At 35.9% G+C, this 23,169-nt stretch overlaps 1 protein-coding gene across 1 annotated transcript in view; it reads right to left on the bottom strand.

Annotated features, from left to right (window-relative positions):
- Positions 1-6,844: 6,844 nt before the first annotated feature.
- The window catches only part of LOC133521173 (zinc finger protein ZIC 4), a 32,514-nt gene continuing 16,189 nt past the window's right edge, over positions 6,845-23,169 (bottom strand). The window contains exon 3 of the mRNA XM_061855989.1: positions 6,845-8,707. Coding sequence (XP_061711973.1) covers positions 8,073-8,707 — 635 coding nt within the window. The 3' untranslated portion in view covers positions 6,845-8,072. The remainder of the gene's footprint in view (positions 8,708-23,169) is intronic.

Here is a 23,169-nt window from a genome sequence, read left to right as displayed (position 1 = left end):
ATCTAGAAAAATAAGTGCTTCTCAAAACAGAAAACAACAGCGCGATGCGCGGAACTAGTAGCGTTAGCTAATTCGATCAACGACGATGTCAACGAATGCTTTTATATTCACACCCTAATCGAAATTTTCCTGCATGTATTCCTTACTTTACGTAGATAACGATTAAACAGCGAATTCCAAAAAAAGTACATTGTTAACTGTAGTATACCGTGACAAGATTTTATTTGGCTTTCATTATATTGTGCATGTTCAGTGGTACTCATTTAATTTACTGGCAAGGAGAATTTGACAACAGACGTTGCAAGTCATCGAATGTTACCGATGTAATATACGATTTTACCACAAAAACTTCAAAAAAAATATTGCAAGAAAAAAAAAATGAATCCATTAATACCTTTGCGTAGTATTCCAATAATAGTAAAAGGGTGACGGCTGGTAAAATGAACCACCAGAAACAAGTACCTAAGCAGGCCTATGGAACTCTCCGCGAGAGCTCGAATTTATGCCTACGAAACTCGTCCCGTGTACGGTACAAAAATCAGCCAGTTGGTTGCCACGCACGCTCACGGACGCGCTCGTATTGTGCGAAGGAAATTTCTTCGTCACGAACAAATGACACGGCTTGTGTGGATGGATGCAGAAACATCAAAGTAAATAAAAAACTATCGATTTTGATCTTTCGCAAGATGAGGCAACATTTGTAGGTAGACATTCATTGAGAAATACTTACTTATACCTACTTTTATTATTTATTGATTTTCTTTAAAGATGTTATGTTTGTACGACATAATCATGTATAGTTAGCTTTGAAATAGGTGTATAGGTATCACTAACTTTTTAGGCCTTTCGGTATATGTATGTTTATTTTAATGAGAGTAAGTACTTACTGGAATTTAAATATATTGCTTATTGGTTATCTTATAATTATTCATGCTTTCTCTATTATTTTCCTTTATTGTGTCACGTTAATCTCTATCTGGTTATAAACTACACGAAGTTTCATAACGAATTCTAGCTGAGTTTATTGCGCGGCTTATAAGTAGTATGTATTTGTAAAATCATTTCTAAGCGTAGGCAACCCTAGCGTTGTGTCGCTGCGCGCGGTGCGGGGAGCGGCGCGTTGAAGGTCATCCTATTGTATTTTTGTGTAGGTATCAAAACGATAGGTATTTGCGTTTTCTTTGAGAGATAAGTATCTGTTCGTAAGAACTATTATATAATCTGTGACCTAAGTGCGTCCAAGTGGTTAATGAGAATATCTTAGGTTTTATCAACTGTTTAATAATAGTCCTAGACGGGAAGGTTGTCGAGGCCCCGTTGATTGGTCTGACACGGCATTCTTTTACAATAGCTGATTATCGCGTTTCCGCTCCTAAACATTTAAATTCTGAACACGATTGACATGCTTTTTGGTGCCAGTGTTAGGAATGGAAATTAGTAAAACTACAAGATAAGATACTATAGCATACCGCTATACTGTCACAAATTACCAAACCTGGGATAACTCGGGGCACTTATACTAAAGTGACGTAGCAAAATATTTTATCGACAATTAAATATATCGAAGTTACTGTCAACATCTATATGTTCTACAAAATAAATATATTTATACAAAATCGCATTGTATACTGCTTTTTAAATTCTAAAAGGCTTTATCAAAACTATTTCGAGAATTTTCAATCTGCACATGTATTATTACATATCGTCACCTTTTTTATCGATATCAAATCCCTAGAATGTGCCCCGAGTTATCACAGGTTTGCAAATTACTTTGCAAATAACTAAAATGTTTAATTTAAGAGCAGGGGTGAATATATTTAATTGATCTTGTTCGGATGGCACAAATACGAAGTTATGCAAACGAACCACATAGTTGTTATAATTCCCTTTTCTGCTTTATGGCTGCGTAATAAACATTCTAGTTGTCCGATTTAGACATTTTTTGTCGCCTGCCAATAACAATACGATGGGCATAAAACGCTCCAGTTTTATATTTTCTCATTCTAATAAATAAAGATTTCAGACCTTACAGATCGGGCCCACTCTAAAAACGACCGCCCGGGTTGGGTGTATTAGAATTTCCAACTCTATTGTGTTTTATCATACATTCTTTTTTGCACCTCGTCCATGTTCATTTGCAATTTCCATTCTGGCGATGGCATAGATTAGGTTTTTACGTAGCGTTGATTGTGTATACATTAATTCGGAAGGCGCTTGATTGATTACACCATAATTTAACATTTTTCATTACGTTTCTGTTTTTCCTGCCTTTTTGTTTAATAGTGAAGCTAATAAAAACAAAATGTGGGTTGTTTTTTTTATTAATAAGTAAATATTATGGGACAATTAAACACAAATCGATTTAGTTCCATAATAATCTCAATAGGTCTTGTCATCTCGTGTATTGGATTCAAACGGCGGTCCGAATGTGTCATGTTAAAACATTATCTACCATTCAACTATAGGATAAACTTGTAGAGACAGGCGCAGTGCTACTTATAATATTTGTAATTATAATCTTATCTATCTGCAATGTGTTTGAAAAGTTTGCATACAACAATTATCTATTAAGTATATTTTCTATTGCTTGTAGTAAGTATATAGTACTATATACTTCGTATTATCGGTGGTTGTGGCTTTTATAAAGGAAGTAGGGCGCCATATTTATACGAGTATTTGCCCGATTTTAGAGGCTTTTAAAATTATTATTAAAGTTTTTAAAATAACTTAAGGTAAATGTCCTAGTGCTTACCTTAGGTATGTAGATTAGTTACTTTTGGAAAATATTTTTTATGAAATACGTATTACATATATTATTGTATTATTTTAGGTACTTATTAAATATTTTGTTTATTTCGAACATTAATTTTAACAGTCAATATTCTGAAAATACAATAGACAGATATATAATTTACTTACCGTTTGCTCGATTTTGTTTTGGCTCTCTAACTATGTGTATGTATTAAAAGCTTAATATAGTAGGTAGTAAGTAGGTACCACTTGTACATTTTGAGACGTAGACGTGTAAACAAAAAGGGTCCCTGTCGAGGGTTGCAATGGGCGGAGTCAGGTGTCACTGGCAGGCTGCAGATCTTATCTGCCGGGGGAGGCACGCCGACCTGCGATCACACTTTGCCGCTCAAGCGGCGGCAAAGTATGATCTTCTAAATCAATAAATTTTACGTTGATTGATGCCTAAATCAGCAATGAATTATAAACAACTTTTTGTCAAACATGCCTAAATAAGTAATTTTCTCGGTTTTCCACATAAAACATGTCGACAAGAACACGTCGCCCAATAATAAGATTATTTATAGTCATATAGATTATGGGTAGTAATGTGTATTTCATCTCTGTCGTCAACTATCGACTGCTTTCTTTTCAGGATGCCGTAGTCAACTAGGAACCCTTATAGTTTTAACATGTCCGTCTGTCTGCCTGTCCCAGGCTTTGCTCCGTGATCGTTAGTGCTGGAAAGCTGCAATTTGACATGGATATAATTGTGGCCCTAGTGAAAAAGGGTACAAGTCTCTGGCAGTTTAGGTGTATAAGGGCATAAGTGTTACGTGGAACTTACACCCCTTTACACCTGCGCTGCCAGAGACTTGTACCCTTTTTCACTAGGGCCATAAATATATAATTATTATAAATCAATCAATTCGATAAAATGTAAAAACAAAACAAATAAAATGTTTAGTGTACGTAAAGTGTATCTACTTTTTTATTTCGCTTAAACCATAAGGTGTAGAGTGGCGATATGGCATTTGATAGGTATTTCAAAATGAATAAGGTTTTTCAAAAAAAAAATCGATAAAGTAATTTTTTTCGGATATAATCGCCTTGGAAATAAATATTGCCCCCTCGCCCTCTAATCTTTGAACCATGTGTCCGTAAAATATCAAAAATATTGTGAAAATAGTCCTTAATATAGGTAAAGACATTCAATGAAAACTATAGCGAACATGATAATTTTAGCCGTGTTATGAGTTCAGTATCGCAAAAAGTGTTCCCTCCATTTTAAATAGACGTACAAATCGTTATGAAGGTACTCCCTTTTGTTTGTTAAACCTATATACATGATATTTACTAAAAGCACCCGTTCATGGTCTATAATATAACATATATTGTAGTCTTCAAACGACAGAAATTTTATTTTACTTTTTATGTATCGTATAGACTTCTTATTTTTCATACAAAATAAATATTGTTTTCCATGTACGTTACTTGTCACTTGCTTGTCACACTTTAAACATGACAAAATTCGCAATACATGGCGTCTTAGAATAAACTTTAAAGTGTACTAAAAATCAATACAAGTTATTTTTAAAAGTTATTGAGTAAATGTTGGTCAGTTTGAGGAGCACAGCCTAAAGTTTAATTTATTGCTCCTGTTACAGGCCACGCCCGGTATATAAATTAATTGACATTAAATTAACGTATTTAGCTGTCAATAAATATCGGCAAGCAACCGAGTCATATAAATTTTATAATTAAAGCGTAATACTCGTATGTATGCTATTATGCGGAAGTGAACGACCGCGCGCCACTGCTTCTTCATATAAACGTAGTCCCCATTTTCCTCGCTGGATTTGATCGTTAAAGAAAATATTTACTAACAATTTCATATACCTTTATTAACCACAGCTATGCCCCTTCGTATCATTTTTTTTTATATATATTTATCTACACACATATCATAAACCCTCTATGGTGCCTTCAAAATCCGTAAATAATGGCCACCATTACGATAAACTGTTTTGTTACAACAAATTTCTTATCTATGATAATAACTTCATAACTACATCAAAATCGATTTGGTTATGCATTCAAATTTGGAATATCTCTGAAAAAAAAAAGCAATTCGATTTGACCTCTATTCTAATATCAGTCGAGATGCCTTTTTGTTCGAAATGAAATGTCAATTGCATACAATTTTGACATATCTCGCATGTTCGTTTGTATCGAATGATACGGAAATAGGCCCCCGACTCTAGTTTCACTAGTTCGTCTCTGAATAAATAAAAAAAACTACTGCGTGAAAAAAGTTTTCATTTACCGCCATTTGACGTACAGTTTATCTTTTAATTAGGTTTAAGTATAAAATGAATATGTTTTGTTGTTTTTAAAGTAACTATAGCAAAAAGTGCGTGTAAAATGAGCGATAAAAATATTTCGGTGACGCCACCACATATCCGCGAGTTCCGCCAAGAGAGAAACGATTTGGCAACGATGCCCTAACGGAGGCTGTAATTTGGGTTAGTGAATATTTCATAGAAAGTTTATAATATGCGTGTAGATAAAATAGTGTATGTAACTGTACATAATTAGGCATTAAAACACTCGGGTGATCCTTTTAAGAAACTCACTTCGTTCGTTTCTTAAACCCACACTCGTGTATTTTAATGCCTTTTATTATGTAGCAGTCACATAAACTACTATTTTATTAGGTATTTTAAGAGTTAGTGTCTTTTAAAAATTTGTAGATGTGGAATTTATATTTCCTCCAAACTCATAATAACCAAAAAAGTCAAACAAAGAGGCAGAGCTACAGTTATTATACATCTATTTATGTAAAAATATGTTCCATAATGACAATATCCAGAGAGGAAAATGGGGACTACATCCACTATCCTCTTAAGCTTAAATCTTATAATATATAAATAAGTTTTCCAACAGCTCCCTTATTAGTTTGTTATACAATCGTGATTTTAGACAGAGCTTTTCAGTCGAGTATAGTGTTTAGGTAACTATGCTTGCTGAGTTGCCTAAGGAACGAGATAGAAAAGCTTGTTTATATCACTATTGTATACAATACTTTTCTTACGAGTCATCTAAAATAATACTTTTTTTTGTAATGTAGTACAAAAGACTTAAACGCGCGTTGATTATACTTATATTTTATACTCATGAAATAATTGCCCGTTTATGTCTTTTCTATGGGAACGTGACACGTGATTGGTCAAATTCTTTATGGTTTACTACGGCGTATCGAAATGAATAATTATAGTTGGAAATATATTAATAAGTAAATAATTATGTAAATATATTTCCAACTAATAGTACTTAGTTGGAAATATATTAATAAGTAAATGATTATGTACACAAAGCTTGTGGTCGTTGAATGACTTGAAAGCAGGCACGGCGTGCGCGGGCGCAGCTCGGCTCCTCGACGAAAGCTTCACGTTCCACGCAATATGAAACATATTTTTTAATTTCTTCCTCAGACATTTAAAGAGGCAATTGCAAAGTACATGCGCGGGAGTGAGATTTATAATAAGAAAAAGCTCCTACCGTGCTTGCACCATAAGGATCTATAAATCTTTTAAGTACTGAATCGGCCAATCCCTGTTGAGAAACTATAAATCATCTCCGCGGACAGTAAAGTCGATTCGAATATGACGTCTCGCTCGCACTCACCCCTTCTTATACGCTTCGCATCATTTATCATTTTCTTCTCTCATTCCTTCTCAATGATAAATTCAATTCTCTTTTGGAATATGATTGTTCATCGTTTTGTAACGGTGGTGTTTTATTGTGAGTAACGTCACGGAGTTAGGTTTTTTGATCGGAATCCGATCGAAATCATCGCGAGAATTGGATTTCCATTTTAGATTTCGTATCCCGAATGATCAATCTTATTATACTTGAATTGAAAGTCAGGTAAGTTAGGTAACTATATAGTTCCGACACGATGCTTTTACTGTTTTTACAAACGAAAAATTCTTCATGGATCGATGTAACTATTTGTAGACTCAGGAAAATTAAACGATTTCTACCTTTGCAGCGAATACGGTGTCATGCGTGTTGGAGAAAACAAAGATAAAATGCAAGTAAAAATTACCTTTTAGAATTCAAATACGATTTTTTATTACTTTTAAAAGTCTGCTATTTACATGGCTGTAGAAAAGGCATTCAACAATATCCTCTTAAAATAACTTAGAATACATGGTGCTCTTTCAGTCATTTATATGCAATATAAATAGGTTTTGCCTTTTTATAATATGTCAGTATGTGAAAAAATAGATACATCAATATTTTTATATAAGTATAGCTATAATCGTAAAGTTCAGAAGTGGATAGCACAATTCAATAGCAAAGACACTGATAACTTATTTTAAAATCAATTGCTTATACCTATTATCACTGGGCATTCATCTTAATCTATATACTTTACATGACGCTAATTATCCTAAAGTAAAAAATGTACACAAAATTTAAATACTACAAATCGTAGTCTTAATGGACTTCGGTGCTTTGGCCTCGCTGCTCAATTTGTCTCATTTCATGTTTCTTAAATTATGAGTCCCCTGCAAGTCTGGTGATACGTCACCGCAAACACCTTGTATTTAACAATCAATAAAGTCATTTATTCATAGAATTAATAACAGAACATTTTGTACATCGCTTCTTATTTCTCTAAAAGGCTGTATCAAATCACGGTCAACGAGGCAGTTGAGTAATTTGCAGTTTGTCTTATTGAAACAAGTATTTTTATATAAAGCTTTCCTGTACTGCCAGAGGGACGCAAGCAAAAAATATCAGAAATGGACATACCTATGGTGCTCACAAATTAACATTTCATAACGTGATAAGTATAAGACATTAAATTACAGTGTTCACCGTAATAATTCTAATTCGTTGTTTTAAAACAAACAACCGATTACTAAATTTTTCTAATCTGAGCTCTTCAATCCCTATAATTTATATACGCCTTTTACGGACAATAGTAAATTGTAGCGCAAGTAGCGCAACCAGCAATGTTAGTGCAAATATAAGAAGTTTTTTTTTAGTATAAGTATTACAGAGGTCAGACTAATACAATTAATATAAGCGTAGGGTGCACTACAATTAAAACATCTATTAAGGCGCCTTAGGAAACTTTTCATTCCACGTTAATAAATAATTAATTTCATACTGACTCAACATAGCATAAATGGATCAAATAATCATCGTGTAGCAAACGAAAGAGTTTTTAAGTAATATTTCCTTTAAATACGATTTTATTTTGATTCCCGCCATAGAAGAGTGCGTGACGTGATCGTCGAGTGAAGAGTTCCCTAAGTGCGATGCTGTCAGTAGGCAGCGGCAGCACCTGAGTGGTGCATTAAATGGTGGTGGTGGTAGGTCTCCTGTGTGGGACACCACCAGTCAGGTACTCCATGCGGCATTGCGGGGGCTGGTTGCTGAAATTGGCTCCAGTGCCCACCAAAACCGAGTTTATTGTCCATTACGCCGTTGCCTCCGATATTAGTGAGATGTGGAGCTTGATTGTGGTGAGGCGGTGCGGGTGGTCGTTCGTAGGGTTTCTGATCGTGGGGATTGAGGTACTTATTGTTGAGGCTTTCGAGTTTGTCTGCTATTGAAGCATGGTGGGGCGGGTGGTGCGGCGGCATTGGCGCTGGCGCAGTAGCGGGCGGAGGTGGCAGCGGCGCCGGGGGGCTGCTGGCGCCGGCGGTGACGCTGACGCTACCCGCGGACGAGGAGTCGTCCCCGTCACTGTCGTAGCGCGGAGACGCGTCTCCGGCCGCGCCGTGAACCTTCATGTGCTTGCGCAACGACGACGGGTGTGTGTAGGACTTGTCGCAGCCGTGCACACGACAGTTATACGGTTTGTCAGACGTATGCACGTGCGAATGCTTTTTCCTGTCGGAAGAGTTTGCGAATCGACGATCGCAACCAGCGTATTCACATTTGAACGGCTTTTCACCTGTTGACAAAGAAAAGAAAATAGTGTTTTATTTTGGAGTTACCTACATGATTCACGTGACATTAAAAAAAAAATAGATTTAAATTAATGTTACACAGCGTAAAATTTTTGTAATTCGAACATACAAATATTAATATTTATATATTATTCGAGCCAGTTTCGCTTATTTTAATTTAAGAAAGTATAGCCTTCTGTGCAAATGTCTAATCACGCCATCAATAATCAGATTAGCGCGTTTTTGTAGTCTATGAGAATAAATAAACATTTGACAACAATTGCTTGAAACTACTTAACGTTACTATAAATCACGTTGTACACAAAAGCCAGATTAAATAGGAGAGACAGTCGGAAATTGAACCTCGCTGTCTAAGAAAGATTATCAATTTTGTATTTTTCACTTAGATATGGTTTTTCTCAAAACGATTTTGTTATCTCAAATACACTTCGTAGGTTAATCCGACAGGTGAGTAAAATAAAGTCCAGGGAGTGCCTCAAATTCAACTACGGTTAGTTTCAAATTCCTTCAGTATAATGCCATAAAACTATAAGGTACCTAAAATGTGCCATGGAATAAGATAGCGACAAAGTTTAACAGAAATCGTCTTTAAAAAAAATATAATAGCCCTCTATTTATATGGAGCTATTAGAAAAGCACGGATGACAGCTTTCCGCGCATGCTCATTGATAAACACAATTTGAAATGAGCTCACCGAATCGTATGAGAGCTACATTCTATAAACACGTTACGAATGCGCGCAGCTCGATTAGTGTGACCGCACTATGCAACAATGCCCGTAGTTTTCTTTGTCATGTTTACAAATAAGCCTCTTCGGTTGTAATCCTCGGCATTGTGTTTGAAACTCGAAGATCGCGTTGAGGAGGCACAGATGCTAATCTCAAGTGTCTGTTAACGCACCAATAATAGGGCTTTTTAGACCTGCCCTTACCGCAATATTAGTAACAGTTCGTATACGTATTCATTGAATTGATCTCACATTCGACAACTTTTGTGAATGGATTGATACTTCCTTTCTTTCATTCAGCACATCGTCTCAAAATATTTTTGTATTGTAAAACCGAGTCTTAAATCCAAGCTGAAACTTGGATTTCATTTTTTTTCGAACCAACAGATATGATATTTAGTAGCTTATACAAAAAGTGGTATAATGATCTCATTTGGGTTCAAAACAAAACAAGCTCAATACAAAACACTAATGAGTTAAATACCGCGATAAAAGAAGCCAAAACATGTGTCACCCGTCTAATTACTAATCGGGCGTCTTATCTCGAGGATGACAAGAAAAAGGATGCACGACAAATCCTATTAGAGTAAGATGGCTTATCGGCGCACGCGCCACCGGCCGTGCGAGATGGTTTTTGACGAAACACTTATCATTATGTAGGTTACGTACATAATAAATACATAACTATTAATAGGTTTTTTAGGATTATAAAATATATTGCCGTTCGATTGTACCATATAAATCAGTCTTACAAATACTAAGATCTTACACCTATCAGATGGTGCATCTATAAAGTGGCAAAATAAAAACAGAAGACACACGAAGGGAATGCGCGTCGTGAATTCGTTGCGTGCCATGTCGGGACACGAGTTTTAAGGTCAGATGTTTATCTTAAACGGCTGTATCACCCACAGGAGACACTTTTTGTAACATTATTATCGATTTGGAAGTATTATTATTCACATTACTTTTATAATAAAAACATGATTATTTAAGAAAAATTTAGACGTACATGGAGAAATGTAGATAGATATAATTAACCTATTTTGCATCTATGCTTTTTCAAATTTCAGGAGTTTGTTTGTAATAAAATAACAGTTGGCACATTGCCTAGCCCAAATTACTCCGTGGTGTTGGATTACAAATCGCTACTTAAGAGCGCTCTGTTGAGAAAACAAGTTTTTTAGAAATAGCATGGGCAAAGGAAATCCGAGCCATTCGGCCTTTGCACCCAAATTGTGGTAAATGGCTTGAGGTGAGTGTAAACAAAAACAAACGCGTGTTACTGGGTATCAAGTTCTGTGGCTGCTACTCGTTCCACACTAACTGCCATGTAGTAGTAGTTCGCATCTAAGGGTAAACTAATAATCAAATCTGACAGAACACCTATGAACGATGTTCGTCGATATTCTGTTTTCTGCGCCAACACACAGAAACCGGAGTATTCCATTTTTTTATTTTTTTTATTTTATTAAGTATAGGACATTATTACACAAATTGACTAAGTCCCACAGTAAGCTCAATAAGTCTTGTGTTGAGGGTACTTAGACAACGATATATATAATATATAAATATTTATAAATACTTAAATACATAGTAAACACCCATGACTCAGGAACAAATATCCATGCTCATCACATGAATACATGCCCTTACCAGGATTTGAACCCGGGACCATCAGCTTCGTAGGCAGGGTCACTACCCACTAGGCCAAACCGGTCGTCATTCCTTTAGATTTACATATTACACAACAATTTATTGTCTTTATTTACAGTAGCAATGAATAACAAAACTAAAAAATATAGTTAAGAAATGTGTCCTTGTTAGTATTTGACAAGTAACCTAAGACGAAATATGTTTTAACAGAAATTAGTTTCACAAGGGGGAAAATTTGTTGTTTATTGTTTATGAACCCCTCGTATTAATGCTGAAAGCCGAGCAAGCGATAAATTCCAAGATTAAACCACGAGCGCAGCGAGGAAAATCTAACCGTTAAACATTACAAACCAAATCCATATGAATGTTACTAAATATGTATTTATCATTCAAAATCATCACTTAAAAGTCAATTCTACCAGCCAACATGAGAAAGCCATTCAAAATTAGCATCATATTACTTTCCCACTCTTGTGAATAAAATGCAACTTTCACAGTTTTTGAAGAACAAAGATAGCCTGTATGAGCTGGAGTGGTGAAAAAACTTTTTATCTTCAGGATATAGAGAGAGATAAGACCACTTGTGATCTTTATAGGTAAGTGCGTAATTATGGAGTAAGTAGTTGAATAAGGCTCTTGACAATTTCCAAATACTATTGAACCATGGTTTAAGTAGAGGTCGAATATATAATTAGATAGCGGCCGTAATAAAAACGCTAACGTAGCCATCGACGATTACACTGACGAATTTAATAATTTATCTGAATTGGAATATAATAAGTATTGTTTTATCAGTTATTTGATAGCACATAATGGAGCATATCCGAGTTAATTCAATCTCTAATAGACAGGCGGCTAATGAGCAGACAATGACTGGTCGTTTGCGGACAGTGGACCCCTTCGAGCAGACATGGCCGCGCTGTCGACGCCGGGCCGCGGCGCGGGCGGCGCGGTGAGGCCTGGACGGCCACTTTGTACTCGCAATAGGTTTCATTGTTTATCGATTTACAACCCTGCACCAAGTGAAACACTCCGCACCGATTTGTCAAGTCAAGTGCATGAACGAGGACGCTTCTCAGAAAAGTGAGTTCTCATTGCATATTTAAAAGATATTTCGTACTGCCCAATGATTTATGATCTTCCTTTTATCCGAAACGTATTTCGAATTAGAAAGATATATTAATATCTTCATTTTTTCCCACTTCTCAGAGAATAAGGGCCCTCGTCCTGAGAATACAAAAAGAATACGCGGGGTCGGGCCGGCGCATTCGGCGCCCAACAACCGTGTGACAAGGTGCTTTATGCGGACGATTATGAGCAGACCGAATAATGTTCCGATACCCGATAAATATCTGCCAACTCATACAAAAGCATCCCAATAAAAATATAATAGTAAATGTACCAACAACAACGCAGCCCGCAAACTGCACAGTCATATCAGGCTGATAAATATAAATTAAAATGAAAACGTACCTTGTACGTATGAAGAAGGACGGCGGTCGTTCCTTCCTTATATGAAAAACCAATTAAAATGCGTGCAACTAAAACTTTGAGGTATTATCATTATTTTTGATTCGTATTACGAGGCAAAAGAAGCTAGCTAGAGACCTGATAGGTAGGTGGATTTCCTTTTAAGTCACAGCACAGCGCGGTCCGGGCTGATTAACGAAGAGAACGCCATGTGACCCGCACTGTTCACATCGCCAATCACATCGCAACGCTTAGAAGTTACAGATCACTTCCGTCACGGCGCACCAGTTAAACTCTGTTCTTCTTGATCACTTAGTTAATACGAGTGCGCGGTTCTAGTTATGGGAACCAGTTAGTTACCTACTCGTAAAAACGGCTTTGCTAATTCTGTTAATTTTAGTTTATAAATCATCTATCTATGTGAGCGATACTTAGTAACGTTTTTACTCGTTCTTTTGTTTTACATTATTTATATCCCCAACGAACCGAGACTGACTGCTTAAATCCCTTTTGTGACTCTGAATAATTTTGTTTGGTAGATAAACAATATTGTACGAGGCACCTGCGAGAATAAGTACAAAACATCTCTAAAATTCTGGCATGCTCGTCAATCCGCCGTCAAGCGTTCTGACAGGCCTAACCGCCATCATCGAGGCTCTCACGGGGAAAAAATATCATAAGTAATAATACAATTAGGTATCGTATATTTATAATAGCAGATAACTTGTTGAATTTATTGTATTACTAATAGATCACGTTTTTGGGTAGTCTCTGCGTAGGTACCTATTTTTGTCTAGCTACTAACTAGATAAACACTTGGATTGGCAAGCACAAATAGAAAAGATTCGTTGTAAACTAAATAGATTTGTTTATGTACTACGCAAGTTAAGACGCTCATCGGGTTTACATACGGCGTTAACCGCGTATCATGGGTATATTAGTTCAGTGTTAAGATATGGGCTTATTTTGTGGGGAAACTGTACGAATTTTAACATTGCATTCGTAGCACAGAAAAAATGTATACGTGCTATTTGTAATCTAGCCCCATACAAGACATGCAAACCATCTTTCAAAAGACTTAGGATCTTACCGCTGCCATGTTTATACATCTTAGAAATCTGCATGTTTGTAAAGAGGCATATGTATTTATTTACAACAGCTGAAAGCGCCTCTACCAGAAATCAACGGGATCCTGGAAGGTTGGTTCATAATTGTGTTCCCAGGACAGCATTATATTCGAATCATTGTTTCGTTATGTGCATGAAACTTTTTAACAAGTTACCAAAATCTATAAGAGAACTGCCTGTACATAGATTTAGAAACATATTAATGAAGCTATTATCTGATAAAAGCTATTATAGTGTAAATGATTTCCTCTCTGAAGATATACAGCCAGAGTTGTAGTAGTTTTAAGATTTTTGCATGCTAGTACAACCTGTTTAGTACAAATAGCAGAATAAGCAACCAATTGTCACTTACCACCTAAGACACTTTTGTACCTACTTATTCTTTGCAAATAAATAAATACAATACAATACAATACAATACCCGCCCTCTACATAAATTCATGGGAAGCCCCTTCCATACGTCACTCGAATGACAGGTTCTTTGATGATATAGAACAACCGGGCCGTGGTTATGCAGAAATATTCAGTTGACCACTCAGTTGACATTATTATATCGGTATTGGGTATAGTAATCTTAAAAAATGCTAAGATGCTAACATTTGTTTTAATTTTGGAAAACTCAAATTTATTTACGTTACTTCAACTAACTTAAAGTAGGTATACCTTTTTAATATATATATTTTTACTACTTAACTATAATTCAAGTCGTACTAGGAATTATAAGTGAATTTGCAGTGTTACATGTTAGAAAAGCAAAGCAAAGCTTGTGGAGGGGTCAGAGAGGCGCCCAGAGCGGCGGCTGCGTGTCGCGAGATCTTCGATAGCTTATCTCGGTGTTGGCATCTACGTCGAAGACGAACGGGCACGTTCGCCGATGAGGCCCGACCCAGCTCCACACATAATACGAGTATGTGACTAACAACACTCCCTAGTTATTCTGCTTATTTACGACGTAACGGTTTCCCTTTATGTAGTTTCCAGAAGACATTTATAATTTCTTAAGACGTAACGAAATCTCTCTTCTATGTACCTAGTACCTACTGTTACAGTAACATCTAAGGTAGGTTGGTACCCCAAGCTAAAATGATATTAGGTACGATTTTTTGTATGAGTAGAAGTAATTAAATATAAATATTATCCTTTTTCTTGCCAGGCATAACATAACAGTTATGTGTTTTACTCGTAAGTCTTTGTTTGATTCCTCGTCCTTGATAACCGAGCAAACGAAAGATTCCAAAGTTGAATCACATGCGTAGCGAGTGGTTCATCAAGTAGAATCTTGAGCGTTCCTTGCTGCACGAGGGTTAAACAAGCTTTGCTGCCGAGTATAACTCAAAAATTTTCATCACACACAACGCGAGGAAAATAATAACTGTAAAGCATTACAAATCAAATCTAAATGAACGCAAATATTTATCATTCAAAACCATTACCATAAACGTCAATTCCACCAGCCAATCAGCAAACAACTCAAAATATGCATCAACTTACTTTGCCACTATCGTGGATAAAATGCATGTCATTAGTTTTTGAAGAATAAAATGAGCCTTTACGAGCTAGTGTGGTGAAAAAAAATATTTACGTGTAATTAGATAAATTGAGTACGCGATTTTTTTGGGGTGAGGTAATCTGAGAATGCGTTTATGTATTTCATGAATTATGCAGAATGATATATTTTAATGAATAATGATATAGTTTTCGTAATGGTAAATTAGTGTGTACCTATCAAGTTTCCTTGCAAGCAGGACCCATATCTCTAGATACACTTCGGGCGATATGGAGTAACGACTAACGACTATCCATAAAGTAGACACGGTTTTAATAACGTGTCATGGGTTAATACTCGATCATTTTAAGTTTTAAGTGGGATTAATGCAAAAAAGTATGACTCATTTTTGGACAATATAATGTAGTCGTAATAGTCATAAATTACATAGGAAATAAGTTTTACGTTTGACTTATTTGGGCTAATAAATTGTCCCAGTGATACAACAATTTGGCCGCAGCCGGCGGCGTGTCCTCTCTGCTCCCACGCGAGCTCGAGTTTCAGCCCCCGGGCGCATTTTTGGGACAAACCAATATTTCTAACGAATATTAATAGCAGGTTTTGTTTTGTTTTTAATTTGCTTTATTTGGTTGTAATTTCGTGAGGCAAGCGCGGCATTCTTGACATAACTAAAATATTTCGGATATTATAATATGCGTTTAACTTCGACACTACCATTTAATTAAGTAGGTGTTTATTCGTTTCACATTAATTTGGACTTACCCTGCAGTATTATAATTTGGAAAAGAATCTATTATTCCAAAATAGATTTTGTGATAAAATTTAGACGGGTTTGACAAAATAGGTACAAGTTGTTTTGTGTTGAATGTAAATGTTTGTTTTTTTATTGCTCTTCGTTTAAACATTCGATTCGATTCTTATCCATTTCTTGTCAATACGATCAGAAGTTTTTGGCATGTAGTGTAAATGTGAAGAATTCTCATTCCGAGTGTTTTGAACACAATGGTGGTCGATCAATGGGCTTGGCGGTCTCTGAACGTATTGTATCACACATACCTACCTCAGAAACATAAGATAGAAGTAGGTACAAAGTATGCATTTCTCAGGTTCAAAGATACCTAAGTAGGAAAATACAGTTCGGTGTTCTTTGTAACAGACATGGTATATTATGAAATATAATAATAATATCCTTAGAAATAGTGTGCTATTTTACATTGCTTTATAATTATATTGAAATTGTTAAATATCCTGCATAAAAATCGCTTTCATTTCAAGTGGTGAAATGATGAAACCGTGACATATATTTGAAGTTCGAGGTTTAAATCATCGAGTTGAATATGGCCAAGACGGTTCATGAATCCTACACTAGAGAATTTTGTTGAATATTGCAACTATTCGGATGAATGAAAACAAGTCCTTGTCACGGGACAAGGACTATTAAATTAAGGTGAGCGCTAGCCGTGTTCTTAGGGCGTGCTCGGAGCATAGCGAACTAAGTATGGCGCGCAGATTAGTCAAGCGAGGACGTAAGGCTGCCTGTCGGCAACATCACTCACTTCCATACATATTGATAGCGACAAGGTGTTGGCTAAAAAACGCATGAATGATGCAGTGAGACCCTCCGCCGTTGCCCTACAAGACGAAAGAATTTCGCACAGTTAGGAACCTCAAAGAGCAAAGTTTTTCTTGATGCATTGAAAACGGCTGATAGCTCATTTAATTTAATGATGAAACCAAATAATAGTTGTTAAGGAAACTTCCAACACCGCCGTAATTACTAAATTTTTGTGCGCAGCGCACACTCAAACTGCAATTAGTATGCTTTAAAGGATCGAAAATAGTATTTACAATAAATTACTTTAGAATAAATTTAGCTTAGGCATGGTCTTTCTCAATCATCTTCAAATGCGAACATAGGTAGTAAAGTGTCTAAAGAAATGTTAGTAATAAGTAATAAGATAGAAAGGGCGAAGCAGCGTAGGAAGCATGGGCCGTTCGGTGCATCCCGCGGTTTTGAAAGCATTGTTAGATTGCAACCTCGAACAATTTATGTAGTCCCCGTACAGGCTTGTCGTGCGGGACCCGAGCTTTGCAGTAAATACATTTTTCATCACACTTGTTCGTAAAGGATGTTGTTCAACGCAGACGTAAAGGGAGTACTTAAAGCTGACTTTAAGGGAGTACGGATTTTTAAAATTAAAATTGTGATAAGCTAAGGCGATTTGTTATTACATATTTGTAAATCAAATTAAATATTGGTGTAGTGCCAAAATAAAAATATTGATGTATCTATTTTTTCCATAGTAGCAATATTTATATAAGTGTGAAATATTATTTAAACTATGTATTTTTAATTGTGGTTGTATGGTGCATGGGATTGCGCCAAACGCTCTTTGTGACTAAAATTAACAAATCCAATTTGTCCAATCCAATCAAAATGTATAACTTATTTTTATTGTATTTAATATTTATATATAAAAAAAAACTACTCACGAAATTCCTTTCTGTAGGCTTCTTGAGGCAAAAAAGTTTGTATTTCCTCTCATTAAGTCTACTCGGGATTAACTGATTTATGATTCATAAGTCTTAGTTCGATGCGGGTGGCAATCGCAAGAAAATCCAGCAAGTAGGTAGCCTGAGACGGGCAAGCAAGAAATGGATACAGCAACTCGTCAAGCCCACATATAGACATGGATATAAGTAGATTTAATTATTAATCAAAATGGTCATTCGTATGACTAGATTAATCGGATGAGTTATGCAGTTTATCGTAACGTAGACTGACAGTGGAGTTTTTCACGAAATTGTAGGTAAGTTTTTACCGACACGACTTCGTAATTTACTAATTGCTCGAATCACATTAGTGATGCAAGATTCGTATCCTATCCGATGGTATGCGATGCTCGCCGATGTGAGACAGCTTTGGATCGATCGCAAGCTCAGACTGCGCCGCCTTTAGCATCACGCCGGAGACGTTTTTACGCGCGCTCCGCAGCGCTGTTCGCACCATCTCTTTGACATTTAGCGAATTTCTTAAAAGAAATAAAAAAGTTTTTCAAGTCTGCTGAAACAGGAATGTTGTTACATTTCCGAAACTTGATCGTCTGCTTAAACACGTTTTTAGTAGGTGTAAATTTAACCTATCAAAGCTGTATCAATGATGAGACACTGTACTTTTTATTATTATAAAGTAGGTATATAAAGTATTATATAATTAGGTAACAATATCCATTTTCAAAAACAGACGTTATTGAAATGCTCGCTGAGTACGAAGGATAATTTAAATCATAACGTTCTTATTTGCTTTGTCGTAGTCGGGTAAAAAATAAGCGCTTAACGCATTTATTGTCTAGTAAGTGAGTACTGTGTTTTGGGGTAGCAAGTGATCAGTGTGTGCAATCTGAGGTTCGTGTGCATGTGTGCTGCGAGTGTGAGGCAATTGTCGTAAGCATGTGTGCTGAGGGTTAAAATGTTGTTGCTGACGGGTGACGGCCAACCACGCCCATAAGATAATCGCTTGTTTTTTTCACGGGCACTTAAAACATTTTTTTGGTACGATAAGGTTTGATATACCTTCGTTACAAATTAGGTGCGATTTACATTGCACGTTAATAGTTCACAGAAGCTTAAGAAAAATCTTTGAAAAATCTACATACCTAAGCCTTAGACACATAAATAGTAGGACGCAAAGTTTAGTGTTGTAATTAGTGTACCTAAAGCCCTTACTTTGGTAGCTGAGCGCTTTGTAGTAACTAGGGAGGAGCGGCATCGGCATCGAACTTTAAAAATCTCTTCATACATACATATTATAGGCCAGAGAGGGGTGCGCTACTGTAAGTACTGAAAAAAAAACCACAGTTCTGATTTTAAATATTGAATCCCGCTTTAAGTTGTCAAGCGCTACAGTTTGACAATCCAGTTACTCCAAAACGTATGATACCGTAAGACACCATCTAGCTCAACTGACAAAACAATGCCTATAATTAATAACTTCATTTTGTGAATCTTACAAGGTTTGTAAATAAATAAATATAAACTGAAAAAGGAAATCTGAACCTATAATTAAATAATATAAGTTAGGTGAGGCATATAAGGCCCAGCATTCAGAAATAGCAGTTGTACTAGTATTATTTATTCAACACATCACGCACACTACACATAGAAATAACAGATATGACGAGCTGGCAACAACGCTCGACTTCGCACGCGCCGCTATTTTGTTAGTATAACATCCAGTCAGAAATAGTCAGAATACAGTCAGAGGCTGTGGCTGTGGTTGATGATATTTTATACAAAAACAAAGTTTTTTATTTTATCGAGTTTCTTGATTTATTTGGTGTTTTATACATACATATATGGGACGAATATAAGCTAACTTTATGAGGAAGGACAAATTTATAATTGTACGAGTAGGTAGGTATATATTTATATCAAATATTCTCTATTATTCTTGAACTTCTACTAAGAACTAAGAAGACCCACTGGCAATGTGAGTAACAAGGCCTGGTCACGGGCCTTATTGGACGTATGAGTTATAGTCGATTTAAAAACTTTGAGTTTTAGTGATCACTTAATAGGGTCGATTTGACAAGTTGTAAGTAAGTACTTACTGACTTACAAAAGTATAAGTGTAGTGCTTCAAAATGATAGAAGTTTTGATTAATTAAAAAGCCTTAAGTTCAATAAAGGCCATAAAAAATGCGCCATGTGAAAATAAATATCTTTTTTTTCATCAAAAGGTTATGTTAAAGGAGCTATTATTATAAGTTTTTATTTTTGTTAAAGTCTACTTAGAGTAAATTATTTCCACTAATTAAAAAAAGGTATGAAAATACCAAAGACTATTTTTTTTTACAGACTAGTTCATAAATATTTAAACATTTTTTCTGGATCTTAATCTATTGCAAGAAGATGAAAAAAAATTATACATAAATATATTTTTGTTGCGGGCCTTAATACCCTGCTTGTGACCAATAAAACCCAAAAAAGTACTTATAAAACACTCGTATTTTTCAAGAGTAAAGTAATACTTCTATAACTATTTTGGTATATTAAGAAACTTGGAATATTAAAAAATCCTAATTTGATTTTAACCTGTTTATTTCTAAAAATATTTCAGTTTATATTAAGGCGGGCCTTATACGCATCGCCTACCTTATTTAATTAATGCATACCTAACTACTTAAAATTGTTCGAGTGTATTGAATATACATAGATACCTCTTTCATACGCTGTTTCATTATTATTATGAAGTGTTGAAAAATGGTGATGACATTATTGGCCAGGACTTATCCAGTGACAAAAAGGGACTCTCATACAGCGTTACGCACACATACGCGACTTTATTGTACAGGAGATTTTTTATACATTTTAACAATCCGGGGCAGATGGTGGACGCACATAAACACCTTTTATTCAAGCAACCTTTATAGGGTTAGTGCATTATCATTATAATGTGCTATATTGTCGCTTAGGCAACTTCAGTGTGCGTTCAATATTATTCTACCTATAACTGTTTTCAGGAAAAATCAGATCAATCAAATGCAGATACGTACATCGTCTTTTGAGTAATCGCTCACTTATTGATTACTATATTTAATGGATCGCAGCCATAATCAGTGTATTTTTCATTTTATTTTTTAGTTTTATTTAATAATACCGATGTGTTAAGGCATTCTATGGGTCACTGGTAGTTTGAAACTTAAGATTTTTCATTCTATCGTTTAAGGAACGCATGTATAAAATCTGAATGAAAGTGGCTAAGTAGTTGCAGATTAGTATTGTCAATACTCGTATTGGTAGAATGAACATAAGCGTGTTTAGTTAGCAATAAACGGATGTTAAGAGCTGCACTCGACGTGCACACACAATGCACGCAACCACAGGGGCGGCCGGGAAGGGTTCCGCATTGTTTGCAAAATATTTTGAAAGCGTCATTTTATACGGCATATTAGCCAGCACTGCATTTGATAGTCGGGGGACGTCTTCGTCGAAATCATATCATCATTATTGTATTGAACGCTCACCCTATTCGCCGTGCTAACGCGTCTCTAGCTAGTGTCTAAAGTGATCACAAGTTGTGTAGCTTCTTCAACTTTGTATTCATACTCGTAACATATTGATAACATGTAGGCAATTTTAGAGTAAATCTCTCTTAGTGGGTTTGGTAGATTCCTAAATATGAAGAAAACTGAACACGATACTTATGAGTTTTATCATGTAACGTGTGGGGATTATTAATTGCGAAGGTGTTAATAGATTTGTAACAAGCTATTAGTAAGATGAAGTAATCGGCTCCGGTGGGCGGGCCGCAGCTTTGCCGGCGGCAGTTTGACGCGAGCCGAGTTCTCGCGGCCTCTTTATTCCCAAACTCTAATTCATGGCTAATATTTTGTTTACTACCTAATTATTGTATATTTTCATGTGCAATTCTTAGATACTCGACTATTTAATGAGGTAATTCTGAGGTAAGGTATTATATACTCGTAAGTCAGCTAGTTTGAGACGTATAACTTATTGACGCATGTCAGACTTAAATATAAACAAAGTATAAAAATTTCTTAATCAATTATTCATCTCTGGTCATAAAAATGAGCATACTGTTTAGAGTTTATGCCAAACACTTCACTCTTTAACCACGTTTTAACACAAAAAATATACGTTCGCCAGTAGCAGTCAAAAGTTACGTCAAAGATACTTTACGTACCTTTGCATTTCAAGAATTGTGCCTGTCGTTTGCCTCTCGTGACTGAAGCACGCCTTTTCATGAAGATGTTTTTCGAAGTCAGTCTTCCGGAAACATTGATAACTCTTCGCTTTATATCTATTTTCCTCCAACCTGCTCTTATCGCGGCGTGTTTGCGAGAGTCTAGTTCAAGCGCATTGCCGTCTCGCACCGCGCGCCTTTCGTTTCAGCAATCGCCGTATTTCAACACTTTCACCCTGCGACTATAAGGCGACTAAGTTTCCCCTTAAGCATGGAAGTGCAGAATTTAAGACCAATGCCTGGCAAAAAAGACAAAATTTAGTAATTCATTTAAAGGCACTAAACAGTGGAAATCCAAAACAACTCGCACAGCGATTTTGAAACCCTTTATACCAACAAATTAATTTAAACATGATATTTTTTCACGTATTAAGACGTTTAAGTATGTATGAAAAAATACCAAAAATAGTTCACTCACAGCTTCATTACAGTTTTAAATAATCAAATAATCACTCGCCATAGCAATGTTATAAATTATATCGCCAAACTAATAGATTATTCCGGTTATGCCCGGATAGCTATTTAATTATAACACGAGATCAAAACTAGAATATCTTTAAATGTTTGTAAGTTAATTAAGGGATTTACTGCTTGAAAAACAGTTAATCAACATACGGGAAAATTCAGAAGGTGCCCGGATGACTCGCTACTGATTTTCAACATAAGGTATCACTTTACGTCTAAAGTGCGTTCCTAATAAAAGTATCAGTTACTTGACTTCGCGCACGCACATCGGTCGCGGCCGGGCCAGCCGCCGGCGACGGTTCCGATATCATCCGATAACACCGATATTTGAAACATTCTTATTTGCTTTGACATTATGATACGTTTTGATGTTACGGATTAAACGACAATTAATAACTAATAATTTACCCGAAGAACTTTTTTAAGTCTTATAATTAAAAGTGCATTTAGACAACCCTGGTTTTGTTGTGAAGTAATTAAGGGTATAATGACAGTGGACTTCCAGTTTACCAGCTTTAGAGCCAAATTTATGGCACAACATAAAACAATTCTTCAAAATCTCCCCACAAAAAGGTCTTCTATTCAGAGACCCGTATGAGATAATAGCGTACGGGGGCACGGGACAAAAGTCTCAACGCAACGCTGAACAAGGATGACAAAAAAAAGAATAAAACCATCTGGCCATTCAAATTCCTAGACCTATTCCTTTAAAATCGATATTTTAAAGT

The sequence above is a fragment of the Cydia pomonella genome, chromosome 1 (genome assembly GCF_033807575.1).
Source record: "Cydia pomonella isolate Wapato2018A chromosome 1, ilCydPomo1, whole genome shotgun sequence".
NCBI lineage: Eukaryota > Metazoa > Arthropoda > Insecta > Lepidoptera > Tortricidae > Cydia > Cydia pomonella.
This window is presented reverse-complemented; position numbering and strand designations above follow the sequence as displayed.